Source organism: Nicotiana tabacum, chromosome 13 (genome assembly GCF_000715075.1).
Source record: "Nicotiana tabacum cultivar K326 chromosome 13, ASM71507v2, whole genome shotgun sequence".
NCBI lineage: Eukaryota > Viridiplantae > Streptophyta > Magnoliopsida > Solanales > Solanaceae > Nicotiana > Nicotiana tabacum.
This window is the reverse complement of record NC_134092.1, coordinates 75,175,301-75,193,537: the sequence shown is the minus strand read 5'-3', so window position 1 is coordinate 75,193,537 and position 18,237 is coordinate 75,175,301. Positions and strand designations below refer to the sequence as shown.

The window sequence follows — 18,237 nt, the reverse complement described above, 5'->3', positions numbered from 1 at the left end:
TCCCCCCCCCCCCCCACACACCATTTTTAAAGAAAAAAAACTTAGTGGAGTCCACCCGTCCCACAAAAAGTATATCTTCTCGGTATTGTAGCAAGCTTACACTGGATCTAAAGCATTATCGCGTAGTGGATTGCTCGTTGCGGCCCCCAAATCATCAAATCCTCACCTTTCAAAAAATTATTAATCGAGGTATTTCGATTTACTTTTTGTTAAAACTCATGTATAAAAAATGCGTATTAGTTATTTTTTTACTCTGATCTATGTTTTTTCGTGATTATTTTGTGATTTAATTAATTTTTTATTTTTTATCAGGATTAGATTATTGTTGTGGTAAAAATTAGTAAAATTGATAAATTATTATTTTATGAATAATTAATGTTATTAGTTGTTATAGATAATGTTTATTAGTTATTTTTTACTGTGGTATATGTATTTTCGTGATTGTTTTGTGATTAAATTAATTTATTATTTTTTATCCGGATTAGATTATTTATGTGCTAAAAGATTAGTAAAATTGATAAATTGTTATTTTTCCTTTAGTGTTATGTTGTGCCCGTAATTGTAATGTAGTGCCCGTAATTGTAATCTAGTGCCCTTTACCGTAGTATCTTTGTAGTTATTAAAATTAATCATTTAATTATCTTTTAACCCCAAAAATATTTGAAAATAATATGATAGTTCAAACACAAACTCTCTCGAATGTTAGTCAACAAATGTAAGAAAATAACATAAAAAATAACAATATTTGTCAAACTAAGTATTTTTATATGAATACTTATTAATTATATCATGTATAGTTATAAAATAATAAACTAACATATAAAATAAGAAACAAATATAGAAAGTAATAAACTAACATATAAATAATAAACTAAGATATAAAAGTAATAAACTAACATATAAAATAATAAACTAACATATAAAATAATAAACTAACGTATAAAATAATAAACTAACATATAAAATAATAAACTAATATATAAAATAATAACCTAACATATAAAATAATAAATTAACATATAAAATAATAATATAGAAAATGTATCAACTTAAGTAATAATATAGTAAAAATATCTATTAAATATTAATATAAAAGATATTGCAATATATTTAAAGACGTTAAGCAATCAAAAAGAAAAATACTTTAATTAATATTGTTCAATTTACAGACATCGTCATGGAGGTTCCCCTTGTGCATCCCGGACCTGCATCTCGAGAGCTACTGTTGCTACAGGGCAACCATAGGTCTTCATACATCTGGGATGGGCAGTGTTTATCCCAGACATTCCTCCCCAGACGTATAGACGATATGTGGGAGTTTATTAGGGACCACCCACTCCATCCCCGTATAGTTAGACACCTTCAGAATACGGGTTTCTACAGGATCATAGAGACCGGCTGGTTGCAGTTTGACTGGGCTTTGATCACGGCTATGATAGAGCGGTGGCGACCAGAGACGCACTGTTACACCCCATGTTTTCGTACATGGAAGTACGCCATAAGTAAATTGATATAAGCTCGGAAATGAGATGTTACATTCCGCATTTTCGTACGTTAAAGTTTCGTCGTAAGTTAATCAACGTAAGCTCGGGACAAGATTATTTTGAGGTTATAAGTATTACGCTATTTCAAACAAGTGATAAGCAAACTCGTGAAGGTGAGAGGGTAAGCGAATCAAAGAAAATGAGTATCGCTGAAGGTTGTCAATTTGGGATAAAATAAGGTCCGAGCTATTGTAACGACCCGGCCAGTCATTTTGAAAGTAATAGCCCCGATCCCCTATTTACTATTTCCTCTGCATCTCTTTTCTGCTTGTGTGACTTGTCGGGAGGTCTTGTTTTTGGTTTCGGAGTGTTTTGGGACACTTAGTCCCTAAAACGGGAGGTTAAGCCTTAGGATTGGCACCGTAGTCGGAACTGTGTGAAGATGACTCCGGAATGGGATTCCGTCGATTCTGTTAGCTTCATTGAGTGATTTTGGGCTTAGGGGCATGTCCGGATTGTATTTTGGAGGTCCGTAGCTCATTTAGGCTTGAAATGGCGAAAGTCAAAATTTTAGAGTTTTGGGTCGGTAGTGAAATTTTTTATATTGGGGTCGGATTCCAATTTCGAAAGTTGGAGTAGGTCCGTAATGTCGAATATGACTTGTGTGCAAAATTTGGGGTCAATCGGACGTGGTTTGTTGGTTTCGGTATCGATCGTCGAATTTGGAAGTTTCAAGTTCTTTAGGTTTGAATCGGAGGATGATTTGTGATTTTAGCGTTGTTTGATGTGGTTTGAGGGCTCGACTGAGTTCGTATGGTGTTTTAGGATTGGTTGGTATGTTTGGTCGAGGTCCCGGGAGCCTCGGATTAGTTTCGGGTGCTTAACGGGTGAAAGCTTGGACTTAGAAAAATTTCTGACATGCTGGTTTCTGGTGTTTTAGCACCTGCGGTGGGGAGCCCGCAGGTGCGGCCCCGCAGAAGCTAGGCTGGGATCGCAGGTGTGCCTTTAGGACTGGGATTCAGCGGTGGCAGATACGACGAGTGAGCCGCAGGAGCGGAGCCGCATCTGCGGAAGGGCAGCCGCAGATGCGGAGATGAGAATGACCCAAGGTTCCGCAGAAGCAGACGAGTAGACGCAGAAGCGCATCCGCAGATGCAGACTTAGGCACGCAGGTGCGTACTCTGGAGTTTTAATGAAAACTCACAGGTGCGAAGTCCTAGCCGCAGAAGCGACACCGTAGGTGCGATGATGAGGTCGCAGGAGCGGGTTCGCTGGGCAGAAAAGAGAGAGTTTCGAGGGTTTGATTCATTTCTTCATTTTTGGACTTGGGAGCTCGGAAATTGGCGATTCTTTGAGGGATTTTCAGAGAGAGCTTTGGGATAACGATTCCTAACTCGTTTTTGGTTGTATTTCATTAATCTATAGTTGTTTTCTCCATTTATTTTTGAATTGGGATTGAAAAGTTGGAAAAATGGGGGAAACGTTCCATAATCGAATTTCTGAGTTTTGATTGGGTTTTAGACATCGGATTTGGTTAAATTTGGTACGAGTGAACTCGTGAGTGAATGGGTATTCGTATTTTGTGACTTTTACCCGATTCCGAGACGTGGGCTCGGGGAGGCTTTTTAGGGCGATTTTCCAATTTATTGCTTTAGCTTTAATTTCGTTGATTAGATTAATTCTTATAGTTGTATTTATGGTATGTAATTGATTTTGGCTAGATTTGGGCCATTCGGGGCCGGATATTCGTGGAAAGAGCATTGTTACGGATTGATTGAGCTTGGTTTGAGGTAAGTGGCTTGCCTAACCTTGTGTGGGGGAAATCCCCTTAGGAGTTGGTACTGATTTTACTATGTGAGCGCCGTGTACGCGAGGTGACGAGTGCGTACACGGGCTATTTATTGAAAAACCAGATTTTTACTGAGAATTTCCATGTTTCCACCTTATTTGAATATACTAGTATGCGTAGTTACCCTGTTAGCTTAGAATAACATGTCTACGTGCCTTATTTGCTTAATTGAACTCTTTGCAGCATGCCTATTTAATTCTTGCTTCTTTCCCGACTTGTACTTAGTCTAGACTGTAGATTTCTCTTGCTGTACTTATCATTTGTAATTGATTGCGCTGTGTATTTACTTTGGGACTACGGGACGGTATCCCGAGAGATCCCCCCTGCATATTTACCTTTGGGACTATGGGACGGTATCTCGGGAGATCCCCCTGCATATTTACTTTTGGGACTACAGGACGGTATCCCGGGAGATCCCCCTGCACATTTACTTTGAGACTACGAGGCGGTACCTCGGGAGTTCTCCCTGTATATTTACTTTTGGGACTACGAGACGGTATCTCGGGAGATCCCCTATCACTTAATTCCGTGCACTATTATGTTATTTCACTGTGCTTTCCTTTGTTGAACTTTAGTCTCTTATTATACTGCTTATTAACCTGATTTTATTATTATATACTAGTGGGCCTGACCTGACCTCGTCACTACTCGATCGAGGTTAGGCTCGACACTTACTGGGTGCCGTTGTGGTGTACTCACGCCCTTTCCTGCACATATATTTCATGTGCAGATCCAGATCCCTTTTACCAGCCTCGCCCTTAGTTGCAGTTGTTGCTGTTTCGGATACTTCAAGGTACATCTGCCCGCGTCCGTAGATCCTCAGAGTCCCCCTCTATCCCCCTATGTTCATTTTTCCCTCTTTCTGTAGAAATGATGTATGAACAGTTAAGACTTCTTAGTAGCTTGTGACTTGCAGGTTTTCGGGTTTTGGGAATTGTTTGGTACATTTCAAAGGTGATAATTGTATATGCCGAGTGAAATTCAGTTGCTTATTAGATATTTCTTACTGTTAGTGGTTTATGTTCACGTTTTTTATCTCATTTTTGCAAAGTGTTAGGCTTACCTAGTCGTAGAGACTAGGTGCCGTCACGACAACTCACGGAGGGATAAATTGGGTCGTGACAGCTATAACACCCGACATTTATGGACTAGTGCCATACAAGGTACTACATGACCATGATAGTAAGGTGTATAAAGTGTGTTAAAAGTACGTAGTATTTTAAGTAATTTGAGATAATTTTTAATTATGTGGGTATTTGGTTAATTATTGGATTAGTGAGGGATTAACAAACTAATTAAAATATTTGGTGGATACGATTAATGGGGGGAGGGGGGGCATCACCCCTTAACGTGGCAGCCCAAATTTATGACTCTTAAGTCATATATCTAGGTGGCACATGTAGAGAAAAGTTTGGCTAAGTCATCTAAAATGTGGGGCCCACACCCAAAAGTTAAATAGTTCTCTAAATTCACTTTGTAATCTCTACAAAGTAATGAAGAAGGTTTCAGCAAATTCTCAAGAGATCATATTCTTCAATAGCAACGTGATTTGCTTCAAAAATTTCATGCTGAAGACTACTTAATACTATAGCAACGTGGGATTTGCGATTCTAAGAAAGTACGGTACAATCTTTCTCAAGAATATCATATTGATTTTTTCCTACTTCGATCCGCCATTACGTAATTTGCCGCAATTGACGTGTGTTAGAGGAATTGTCAAGAGAATCGGTTCAGGTATGTTAAGGCTATCCCTTCTTTCTTTTTGGCATGATCCATACGATACAAACGAAACGAGCAAATACACAACTTCCATAAATGACTCTATTCATAGAAATACTAGAGGTTCCTATGTTCTTGATGCCCCATATGTCTTATTATTCTATCGTATGTTCATGTGTCTGCGAAAATACATAAGTTGATAAAGTTTATTTCATGATATTAATCAGAGGCATAATGGCCTTATGACATTCCGAGAGATTTTATTGACGTACCTCTCATGCATTGCATTCATTTATACATGCACATTGACCCATGACCAGATGGCATTATATACACGTATATATATGTATATGGGTCAATGTGCATGTATAAATGAATGCAATGCATGAGAGGTACGTCAATAAAATCTCTCGGAATATGTATATGGGATATGGGAAAAGGTTATGGAGTTATATACGCACCACCACCTGATCAGCTGGTATACGTTGATGATTTGCCCACAGTGGCCGAGATGATATGATGGGATGCCCTTAGAGGCTTGATGATGTTATGAACGCATATACCTAAGCATGGTATGACATTTATACGCATATGCATGTCACTATAAATAATAATGATTCACAGAGTTATTCGGACTTACATGTCGAGTCTTTTACTCCATGTTTCTCTCATGTCTATTATTTACTAATTTTAATTCCTTACATACTCGGTACATTATTTGTACTGACATCCCTTTTGCCTGGGGATGCTGCGTTTCATGCCCGCAGATCCCGATAGACAGGTCGAGAGTCCTCCAAGTAGGCTATCAGCTCAGCGGAAGATGTTGGTGCGCTCCATTTGCTCCGGAGTTTCTTGTTTGGTCAGTATGATTCGGACGTGTATTGTTTGGTATGGCGGGACCCTGTCCCAACCTTAATGATAATTTTGTACTCTTAGAGGCTTGTAGACAGATGTCATGTATACGGATACTTGTATGGCCTTGTCGACCTATGTTTTAAGTATATAAAGGATCAATTTGGCCTTATAGGCCCGTATATCACAGGTATGAGTTTCTATATCAGGTTTGGTCGTTCTATGTCGGGTATTCCCTCATCTCATGATGCCCCTTCTGGCCCACTTACCTATGATGATGTAATAAAAAAGATACATTACGTTGGTACTCGGTTGAGTAAGGTACCGAGTGCCCGTCGTGGCCCATCAGTTTGGGTCGTGATAAAAGTGGTATCAAAGCAGTTCTGTCCTAGAAAGGCTACAAGCCGTGTCTAGTAAAGTCTTGTTTATAGGTGTATTGTGTACCACACTTATAAGCAGGAGGCTACAAGGCATTTAGGACTGTCACTCTTTCTTCTTACTCTAGATCGTGTGGTAGAGCTCAGTTGTAAGAACTCAATTTCATAAACTCTATCTTATTCGTAATATAGTGATATCTACATCCAGAAAGACGGTTGGTAAGAGATATACCTGTGGAAGAGTTAAGTCAGAGGAACTCGATTTTTGCATCATGCTTATGATGAGTAAATGTGAAGTTTTCAGTAGAACATGTGTGTAACCTTCTTGATAAGGAGCCTTAAGGTAAGAATATCTACCCATATGGTGAAAAGCAATGAGAGATTCAGGAGGTAGATATAAGTTTCAACAAGTAAAAGAAGTAAGGTGAAAAAGGGTACGAGGTACCCAGCTAATGAAGATTATTAGTATTTACAATTCAGGCAGAGGAATATAAGCCTTTTGAGTTACCTTGAACAATAACAGAGGTATGTACAATTGGACACATCCATCTCATTTATGCCCTATGGGGGCTAACAGAAGTAGTATAAGAGAAGGCAGGATATAAGGATCTAACTGGGGTTAGGGTAACCCAAAATAGTGGATGGATTGTTAGCGTTAGCTGACATTTCTGAAGTATATTGCAAATGTGCTAATAGATCTCCTTGTGAGACACCTAGATGGTGCACTCTAAAATAGTACAGCTAGATATGAGTACTACAAAGATAGGCACTGGAAGCCTTAAAGAGATAAATATTACCTTAGTGTGGCTCCTGTCCCTAGTAGAGAAAGAATGTTAGGCAACCCGAAGAGCCAGTAGATGGAGCAAGGGGAGCTAAAAGCAAAAGAATGTCTTGTTCGAGTTTTCAGAATAAAGTGATTGACATAAATATTAGCAGTAAATAAGAAGAGAGTTAATGAAGCATTATAAGTAAGATGTGATACATAGATGACAACGATAGATCAAAAAGATGACAATATTACAGAGTCTATATTCAAGTGAAGGAAAAGACGAGAGGTGACAAGCCTTGAGACAACAAAAGAGTATAGTCCATAAAGTCATATCCTCATTTCGAGAAATAAGTTCGTGACTCCAACGTGATTACCAAAAGGAAACGTTAGACCCCAGAGTAATAAGAAATCAGTATGGACTGATGAACAAGATAAACTAAACATGAACTAGGGACCGAGTAATAGTCGGCATCATGAAAATTTCAGAGATTGTGTCCCGGCAATAATAGAATGGACGACAGAAGAATATCCTTTAAAGGTCATTCAGGAAGACACTTCCCTAAAGCAAGAAATATGAGCAAAGTTAAGCTTAAGGGACTGTATATGCCAGTTATACTAAGTGTCACCCTCGCGAGTAAGGAAATTTGTTATCCTTGGTACAGAAGGATTATCGCGAGGCGAGTAAGGTTCATCGATGATGTAAAAAGATGCCAAAGATGAAGAGGTAAAACATTTATACATAGATCATCGTAGCACTAAATGTTAGTACTCCCCTAAAGGGCGGATTATGGAGTGATGTGGTATTAAGTCAGAATTAAGTGGTTCTAGTAACTATGGAATGGTAAAGGAAAAATGCGATAAAAATGAGAAAGGGATAAGTTGCACTTATTTAAAGCCTACAGATATGCTACGATTCCAGAACATTATGCAAACATGATGTCAAGGAGAGGAAGTAAGGGTTCCTGCCCGAGATGTTATTGATAAATAAGGAGCCGGTGAGAGATGTAAGTTAAGACAAAGGAAATAACCCAAGAAAGATTACACGGAATATTGATATGAGAATGGGCCAACGAGTAGTTAGTAGTTGATTCAGAAAGATCCTAGTTATGGCTAGACAAGAGGATACAGACAAATCAACAGATCATGCAAGATAAACATAGTGAACCCCAACATGGGGAATTCAGTCTCGTATATATGACATCGTGACCCTTCAGAAATATTCAGATAGGAGTTGGGGTAGTTAAAGGTATCGTATGGGTGTTACAAAAATAAAAGAGAGTCCCACTAGGAAGACAGTCAAAACTTCAGTTCAGAAGTAACTGTACGAGCACATGAGTGTGGAGATAAGTAACTAAGGATAATTATAGGCGAGGAAGAACGTCAAATTCCGTCAAGTATACGATGTGATAAGCTCGCAGCTTTACAAGAGTTAGAGGATCCTCCCTAAGTACTACAATGAAAGGCTAGCTGAGGAAATAAGTAAGGAGGCTTCAACCTAAGCATAGTAACTTGAAGAAGAAATGGTCATGTAAAGACAGTCTCACTATAACATTGTATGCACTCCATAAGAAAGTGGCACCTACCATGGCTAATGAACGGGAAGTAAAATTAAAAGTAGGATTCGAGATCATATGAGTTGCACGAAAATCCCGGCATGCGTGGGAACTAAGGTAAGCTAAGTATGGTAAAGCGACAAGGTTTTAGGAAGACAGGAGTAAGGATAAGAAAGGGCGAGTGAGAAGGTGACGAGAATGGATAAGTCCTCAGGATTAAGCCCATGAAAACAAGAAGAGCTGATGGTTTCTCTAAGTTATACAAAGCTCAGTATAGCCTGAATGAACTCAAAAGAGTCTAAGACTAATAGCATTTAGAAGAGATGGAATGCTGCCCTGGTAGTAGAATGAGGGTGTAATTGTGATAGATAAAGGATGACGTTTGGGCCTTCGATTGAGTTATGATTTGAGGAAAAACAATGGGGATTTCATGAGTTGTACGAGATTAGAATAACCCTTATAGGATGAATCACGTTGGGATGCTATGAAATACGTTTATGGAAGCATGGTATCGCTCCCAGGTGGATCAGTCTAATCATTTCAGATGTTTCCCGATGAGACGTGAGCCCTAGCGACAGTATTACATAAGAGGTCAAGTTATCGGTATTAAAGTGAATCAACAATGGATGTATAAAAGTTACAAAGTATGAGATGAGATTAGACCATCATTCTTAATATGAACAGTAATGAGGAAGCATTAAAGGACTTAGATTTATACATATAGGATAAGCAACGAAAGTAACCCGGAGTTTGGTAGCAGACCTCAGTAACGATAAATCGAAGTAAGAGTTATGGTATATTATGACCCACCTAGATGCAATAAAGGCCTCATACTCTGCCTCATTGTTAGTTAACCTAGAAGTTTTGATAGACTGCTTAATGATGCCACCCGTGGGGGGGTTTCAACACGATGCCAAGCCCGGACCCCTTCATATTTGAAGCACCATCTGTGAAGAGGGTCCAAACCCCCAATGATGTACCCAATTTTAACAAGAGTTCTTTTTCAACTTCGGGTACGAGGGCTGGTGTGAAATCGGCCACGAAGTCTGCTAAAATTTGAGATATCGTACCCGCTGAGTTCGACAGCCCTTTTGGCCAATCGGCCCAATAGTTCAGGCTTGTGTAAAATATTATAAAGTGGGTAAGTTGTTAACACGCATATGGGGTGACATTGAAAGTATGGTCTTAATTTCCTAGAAGCGCTTATCAGTGCGAGTGCTAATTTCTCTAAGTGTGGATATCTAGTCTCTGCCTCTCCTAAAGTTCGACTTACGTAATAAACAGGAAATTATGTACCTTGCTCTTCTCGAACTAGGACACCACTTACTGCGATTTCCGATACGGCCAAGTATAAGTAAAGTCTTTCATCTGTCTTCGGAGTGTGAAGCAGTGGCGGGCTCGACAGGTATTGCTTCAATTGTTCTAAAACTTGTTGGCATTACGGGGTCCAAGCGAAGTCGTTCTTCTTTTTGAGTAGAGAGAAAAATCTATGGCTTCGATCCGATGACCTCGAAATGAATCGGCCTAGGGCAGCTATCCGTCCGATTAGCTTTTGCACCGCTTTCACACTATCCACGATGGTGATGCCTTCGATGGCCTTGATTTTATCGGGATTGATCTCGATTTCCCGATTTGATACCATGAAGCCACGGAATTTGCCCGAGCCAACCCCGAAAGCACATTTCTCGGGGTTGAGCTTCATGTTATATTTCCTTAAAATCTCAAACGTCTCCTGCAAATGACTTAAGTGGTCCTCTGCGCGCAGGGACTTGACTAGCATGTCATCAATATAAACTTCCATCGACTCACCTATTTTTTTTTCGAATATTTTATTTACTAGGCGTTGATAAGTAGCTCCTGTGTTATTTTTAGCCCGAAGGGCATTATATTATAACAATATGTTCCATACTTGGTGATAAACAAAGTTTTTTCTTGGTCCTTCGGGTTCATTCGAATTTGATTGTACCCGGAATAAGCATCGAGAAAAGTAAGGATCTCGTGGCTGGCTGTGGCATCGATCATCCGATCGATGTTAGGCAGTGAAAAAGAATCTTTGGGGCATGCGTTGTTTAGATCTTTATAGTCTACACACATTTTGAGTTTGTTCCCTTTTTTAGGGACTACAACTACATTAGCTAACCATTCGGGATATTTTACTTCCCGAATCGACCCTATTTTGAGAAATTTACTTACCTCGTCCTTCAAAAATGCGTGCTTTAATTCGGACTGAGGTCTTCTTTTTTGCTTCACCGGTCTGAACCTAGGGTCCAAGATCAGTCGGTGCATTGTTATCGATGGTGGGATTCCTTTCATGTCTACGTGGGACCAAGCAAAGCAATCTATGTTATCAATAAGAAATTGAATAAGGTTTTTCCTGAGTTCGGAGGTCAATCCCGTTCCCAAGTATACCTTTCTTTATGGTAGATGTTCGATCAATATAACCTGTTCCAGCTCTTCGACCGTCGATTTGGTGGCGTCAGAATCCTCGGGGATGATAAAAGTTCGGGGAGTTAGGAAATCTTCCTCGTCATCTTCGGTTTCCTGCTTCACCGATTTGGTCGAGACTGGCGGCTGTGATTGCTATTTGGCCTCACGTACATTTCTAATGCTCGATCTTTTTGAGGCTAATAATGTTGATATCGGTGTTACCTCATCGACTGCAAACATTTCCTTCGCCACATGCTGCTCCCCGTACATTGTTTTCACGCCGTCCGACGTTGGGAATTTAATTACTTGGTGGAGAGTCGAAGGTACTGCCCTCATGTTATGGATCCAAGGCCTTCCGAGTAGGGCATTATATCTCATGTCGCCTTCGATTATGTGGAACTTTATGTTTTGGATGGTTCCGGCCACGTTCACTGGTAGAATAATTTCCCCTTTAGTCTTTTCGCTGGCCATATTGAAGTCATTTAAGACCCGAGTTGCGAGCACGACTTGATTTTGCAGACCGAGCTGTTCCACGGCCCTTGATCGGATGATATTCGCAGAGCTACCTGGATCCACCAAAACACGCTTACCTGAACTTTATTTAATAGGATAAAAATTACCAGAGCGTCGTTGTGGGGCTGAGAGATGCCTTCTGCTTCTTCGTTTTCGAACGATAAAGTGCCTTTTGACACATAATCTCGGGTTCATTTTTTCCCTGTGGCCGATACCTTAGTGCATTTGAGTGCGGGTCTCTGTGGAGTGTCGACCCCGCAGATGATCATGTGAATGATATGTTGAGGTTCCTCTTATTTGTCCTTTCTGTTGGAGCCCCTTTCTCTAAAGTGATTCTTGGCTCGATCACTGAGGAATTCTCGAAGGTGGCCTTCACTGAATAGATGAGCTACCTCCTCCCTTAACTGTCTGCAGTCCTCGGCCATGTGGCCATGCGTACCATGATATTCGCACATAGAATTTGGGTATCTTTGGGAAGGATCAGTTTGCATGGGTCTGGGCCACCTAGTATCTTTGATTCTTCCGATTGCCGATACAATACTCGATGCATCGATATTGAAGTTATACTCCAATAACCGAGGTGCCTCCCTATGACCGGCATGTTTGTCAAAGCCATTCTTGCTCATCAGTCCTCGAGAATTCTATCTTCGATCACTCCTTCGATTGTTCCGGGCGGCATTGTGTGTCAAGCCATTATTCATTCGATCTATGAAGTATGGATGATATCGGTCTCTGTTCGACCTCGGTTCTCTATCGATGTCCATCTGTTTTTTAATAGCCGACCTGTTTGGATGTGCGGATCCGGAAAGAGTTCCTAATTGGTCGTCTTCGACCCTAATCTTTGATTGTTATCAATTGTGCACATCTCCCCAAGTTATTACCGGGTACTCGATCAAATTTTGTTTCAGCCGACATGATGCCATCGAGCTTCGCTCGTTCAACCCTTGAGTAAAAGCTTAGACGGCCCAATCGTCTGTGACCGGTGGTAATTCCATGCGTGCCATTTGAAATCGGGACACGAACTCCCTAAGCATTTCATTATCCCTTTGTTTTACTTTGAAAAGGTCTGATTTCCTCGTTGCAACCTTTATGGCACCGGTGTGTGCCTTTACAAATGAATCCGCTAACATGGCAAATGAATCGATGGAATTTGGTGGCAGGTTACGATACCAAATCATTTCCCTCTTCTAGAGGGTCTCTCCGAATTTTTTTAACAACACGGATTCGATTTCATCGTCTTCCAAATCGTTACCCTTGATGGCACTTGTGTAAGAGGTGACGTGTTCGTTGGGATCGGTCATACCGTTATATTTGGGGATTTCAGGCATACGGAATTTTTTGGGGATTCGTTTTGGGGCTGCACTTGAGGGAAAAGGCATTTTTATGAATTTCTTGGAATCCAACCCTTTTATTATGGGCGGAGCCCCTGGGATTTGATCGACCCTGGAATTATATGTTTTTACTTTCTTATCATTGGCTTCGATTCGCTTTGTGAGCTCCTCAAGTATTTTAGCAATTTCAAGAGTAGTCCCCGATTCTTGCTCGTTCGACCTTACTACAGCTGGCTCCGTTCGATGGGCAATTTCTCGAGGTGGACTGGGTTTCGGTCTGCTTGGTAGCTGGGTTTGGCTCTGCAACTAAGCTATCGCTACCTGCTGGGCTTGTATCATATCAAAGATCATATGCAAGCTAACTCTGTTCTCCTCTACATTATGGGAGTCTCAAAGGCCACATGCGAGTTGACATCTAGCGGTACTTCGGCTCGAGCTTTAGGTACTTCGACTCGAGCTTCAATGACATCGATAAGCGACCTTCCGACCCTGGGCATTAGTTATTGGTTTCGTCTTGAAGGCCGGCTTCGTTGTCGGTAGGTAAAACCATTAATCGAGGGTTTGCCATTGCTAGTTCGAAGTCAGAAACACCCTCAAAAGACGAGCGTAAACTGATGTGTGTTGCAGATTTGTATCAAACAAATAGTGTTATCCTTAGCCCCACAGTGGGCGCCAAACTGTTTTATCCGAAAAACGGATAGAGTTAAATTTATACGTATTCTAAGGATATGTGTTATATCTTAATACAAACCGTAAGGATAAATAGAAATATCAAATATGGATTGCAAATAGTACAAAGTAAACACGGTTGTAAAGAAGATGATTTTTAGGACTGAACAGGTTGAACCAATTTATGAAGCTTAGAAGAACAACTCTTCTCTATATGAGAATATGGTGCTTGAATTACAATGTAAAAAAAAACTCTCCTTACAGAAATAATAACCATTTCCTTTATAGTAGAAAGACCTTACTTTAGATGTAATTAAAAATACATAGTGGGAGACCCATGATAAGCTTTTCCATAATTTCTGCCAGGATTCTCTCCTCTAGTGGGATTGCAATGACTCTTGTCTATAAGCTCGATATTGACTCGAGTTTTCGGTCTCGACTCAAGCTCTCGATCTTGACTTGAGCTCGATTTTGACTCGGATCCTTGCATTGGTTCGGGGTCAGGGTTGGTCGGTCTCTGAATCATAAGCTCGATAACTTTACTTTGCATCATAGTTCGATTTGGATTCGAGCTTGATAATGATATCGAGCTCGACATTGATCGGTCCTTCGGGCTCGAAGGTTGTTTGTACCATCTTCGGAACCCATTTTGAAGTCTTACTCCGATCTATTACGTTTTGACTTCGACCGATCGTACGAAAACCGAAATCTATTTCGACCGTATATAAGTATCATTGTTATTGGAGCCTCCCACTAGCCAAATTCCCACCTTGTAACCACTTCCTTGTGGATAAAAACCAAAGGTGAAATGACCATAAGCTGAGTACCACGCTGTAGGCTGAGTAGTGGGATGAAGAGAAGATCCTAATCCTATTGTATTAGGTGGCTTTGATTGAGCTCTAGCTACAAGGAAGAAATATAGAGACATGGTATTGAGGCACTATAAGAAATTAGGTTTTATGTGGCAACTTTTAGTGGCGACATCAAAACTTGTCGCAAAATTGAAATTAGTGGCGACCTTTTTATCCACCACTAAAGTTGTGTTTTAGTGGCGACTAAAAATATATCTCCACAAATAAACCTCATTTTTTCTTTCCCTCCGAAAATATTCTTGGCTCAAACGTTTTTTGAGGCGATTAGTGTGGAGTTGCCACTAGAGGTATTTTAGAGGCGACTATGTCGCCCCAATTAGTAGCGCTCCTGCGGCGATATTTTTATTATTGCTAAATCAAACCTCTAAAATTAAGAAAATAAAAATTGAGAAAGTAAGAAACCCTTCTTTAGATTCATTTTCTTTTTAATTCTCTTTCTTTACTTTAGTGTTTCCCATGAAGAACAAAATCCTAGCGCCTACGGCCCCTCTTCTTCATAGATCTAGTTCATAGCCGTCGACCAACGACTGTAATCGTCGGTATTGTACCCACTTCTTCACGGCTATCCTGCTCTCTTCCCCAGAAATCTGTATCTCTTATGCTCTAGTTTTGCCTCTCAGGGAATCGGTACGTCTCCTGTCTCTTTCCGTTCTTTTATGAATTTAGAGGATTTTGTGTAAATTACTTTTAAACCATTCATTAGTTGGTTTCATCAATAAGTTTTTGATGCAGAGTAGCTGAATTTCCACGGATGCAAATCATTTGAGTAATTTGATCTTATTAATTGTAGCTTAGACATGAAGAGTTGTGTTAATTTGAGAATAGTAGAGGTGAACTTTGATTAATCAGTAAAAGAAAGTCAATCTTTGAGTTGCTACATGCCATAAGACTGTTTCATCTGATCATCCTACTGCTAGTGTGGTAAGTTTCTGTGACTTTTTTTCTATTGCTTATGAAATTTACTACATATATTTATTGTATATTTGCTTTGTTGATGTTGAATAGATACATATATTGACAACTTTGTTAAAAGACTTTTTTTGTACAGCAAGCATACCCCTCTAAAATTGAATTGTAATCATTTTAGGTGCTATTATGAACTTCATTACCCTTTTCTTTGTTCTGCACCCTCTAGAAAGTCTCAATTTCTATGTTATTCAAGGTGATTGAATTTTTTGTAAGTTTGCAATGGCACTTGGAAAAACTCATCTCTTTTGGACATATTCATCATAGAGGTAAGGCGTTAGTGCTTATATTTAGAATGTTTGAGCTACTTAAGGTATCGACTGCCTTATTAAGTACTTAATTGTTTAAATTCATAGAGAGAATAAGTAAAATCAAAAGGCCATCTATTGAAAATTGTTTGTACATATGGAGAAGATTAGTGACAATTTTCCCATGCAGTGAGTAAAAAAGTTCTTATTGAATGGTGAATACACTGAAAAAATAGAATTTCTCGCACTCATGATATGTAGCACTTCAATTTCTGCCATCTTTCAAGATGATACTAGATTTTTCTCAAACCCTTTCATGCATAATATGATGTTATCGACATGAAGCCTTGCTTTCATTCTTTTTTTTTTTTTTCAATTTCAGGGACAACGTTGTTTATAATGGGAATGGTTGGCAAGGAGGAGTTTGAAGATATCTTGTGATTCTTTTGTTTTCATGTGTAGATACCATGACATGTATTTATGAAGTGGTGTCTTTGTATTATGACATTTGAGTTATGAAAAGTTCTTATGCTACTCTTCTTGAGAAATGTAGGTGGTATTGTCTTTGTATTGGTAATGGACTACTATTATATATTGGATAATTAATAGTAAAATAGATTTTATATTAGTTTTTTTTAAACGAAAAGTTTGTATTGTGGCAACCCTTAGTCGCCTCTAAAAGAGATACAGGAAATTTAAGTTCTCTGTTGTGGCGATCTAATGTCGCTACTAAAGTATTAGTGGCGACTTTGTCGCTGCTAAAGTCTTCTTTTCAGTGGCGACCCTCGAAATCCCACTTGTGAATTGTTATTTGTGGCGTCTTTGTTTACTTTTAGTGGCAGGTTACGTCGCGACTAATGCGGTCTTTTTTTGTGGTGACCTTCCGAAGTCGTCATAAGAAACATTCAGTTACGCAAGTACTTGCTGCAACCCGTGGTCGCCCTAAAAACCTTTAGCTGCGACATTCTGATCTTTTGTAGCGAATTTTGGTGCCACTAAAAGCCTGATTTCTTGTAGTGAAGTGAGAGAAAACAGCACAAGTTTTAACTCTTAGCATGGTTTTAACCCCATCCTTGACAAAATAAGAAAAAGAAAAAGTATATGTAAAAAAGAAAACTATAGAAACAATAAAGACAGCCAGAAAATCTCTTCTCAAGAAATATCCAAGAAGAAACTGGGAATATTACTTGGTCAAGTCAACCATTAGGTTTTCTTAATGGGTTAGCATCAATAGAAAACTATAAACAAGCAGAGAAATATTTTAATCGAAAAGTCTTCCATGAGAAAAGTCTGATGAAAGACCTGAGAAAAGGACAATTAATTCTATCTTTAAACTTTCCATGCGTAAGAATTCTAACTTTGAAAATAAAGGCTGAAAAGGACTACAAAGAAATAAACATTAACTACTCCCTTTGGTCCATATTAGTAGAAAATATTGTTTCTAAATTCTCTATTTTCATATTTTAATTTTTCATTCTTTTGTTTTCCTTTCCCTTGTTTACAATTAAAGTACAAAGGTCTAATATGAAGACCAAGATCAAAGAGGTTAGAAGTAAGAACATATTTTGCAACAAAGCGCCACGTTCAAACTGGTTTTGGTTCACATAAATAAAATGCTTGACATTCTATTACAAAGTAAAATTTATGCTTCATTATACACCAGTATGTTACAATATACAGAAGACATAAGAAACCTAAACAATGTTTGTGTATGCTAAAAATGGTATGTCCATAATTCCTTCTAACATGAGAATTACTCATAGAAGGGCGCAGATCAGGATTATCATGAGATCATTTTCGACAAAGCATTTGTGTACCCAAGTAGGAAGAAAGATCTCATCCTCAGTTGAGACATTGATATCCATATTACTTCTACAGCATATGATCTCCAAGAGCTTCACTCCATAGCTATAAACATCTACCTTGTCAGAGATTAAGGCGCTATTCTGCAACTCTGGTGCCAAATACTCTCTTTTTTTGAGCTGAAGTTGGTTCCCTACTTGATTAGGAACCAAAAACTTTGCTAGCCCAAAATCAGAGATTTTAGCCGTCCACAAGTCATCTACAAGGACATTGTGTGGCTTTATGTTGCAGTGAATTATGCAAGTCTCGCATTCTTCATGCAAATAAAGTATTCCCATTGATATGTCAAGTGCAAGCCTCATCCTTTGCTCCCAAGAAGGTCTTGTTTCAGAATTAAATAGGATATCTGCAAGTGATCCATTGCTCTTGTACTCGTATACAAGAATCTTTTCAGATCCCTCCAAGCAAAAACCAAGCAAATGAACCAAGTTTTTGTGACGAGTGTTGATGCCCAATTTTGCCCTCATATTTTCTCAAATAATATATATACTTTCAATATCATTTTTTTGCATCATTATTTAGTTTACAAATCTATACGAGCATTTTCTATAATTTTCCATAATTTTTAGAGTTTTTAAATTGATTTCCGTGTACTTAAATTACTTGAATAATTATTAATTACTCCTTCAAATTATTTTGTGATGACTTAGTTACCTAAAATTATTATTTGCACCTATAACACAGGTTTCAAATATTTTACTTCATTTTTTTTTATATAATTACATTAGTATTTTAAAGGCTATTT

General features: G+C 38.9%; 1 protein-coding gene and 1 long non-coding RNA gene across 3 annotated transcripts; one reads left to right on the top strand and one right to left on the bottom strand.

Moving 5' to 3' along the window:
- Window positions 1–14,605: 14,605 nt before the first annotated feature.
- Window positions 14,606–16,256, top strand: LOC107795137 (uncharacterized). 2 transcript variants are annotated; one of them, XR_001650047.2, is made up of 3 exons: window positions 14,640–15,042; window positions 15,148–15,336; window positions 16,012–16,256. It is a non-coding gene; the product is annotated as an uncharacterized LOC107795137 (long non-coding RNA). The 2 variants fall into 2 exon arrangements; XR_001650046.2 differs by having other exon boundaries at window positions 14,606–15,336.
- Window positions 16,257–16,581: 325 nt separating this feature from the next.
- LOC142168171 (G-type lectin S-receptor-like serine/threonine-protein kinase LECRK2) lies at window positions 16,582–17,959 on the bottom strand. The gene is made up of 2 exons (XM_075228831.1): window positions 17,447–17,959; window positions 16,582–16,701 (listed from the first exon to the last, which is right to left on the bottom strand). Exons 1-2 carry the CDS (start codon window positions 17,957–17,959, stop codon window positions 16,582–16,584), a joined length of 633 nt encoding a protein of 210 aa, XP_075084932.1.
- Between the last annotated feature and the right edge of the window lie 278 nt (window positions 17,960–18,237).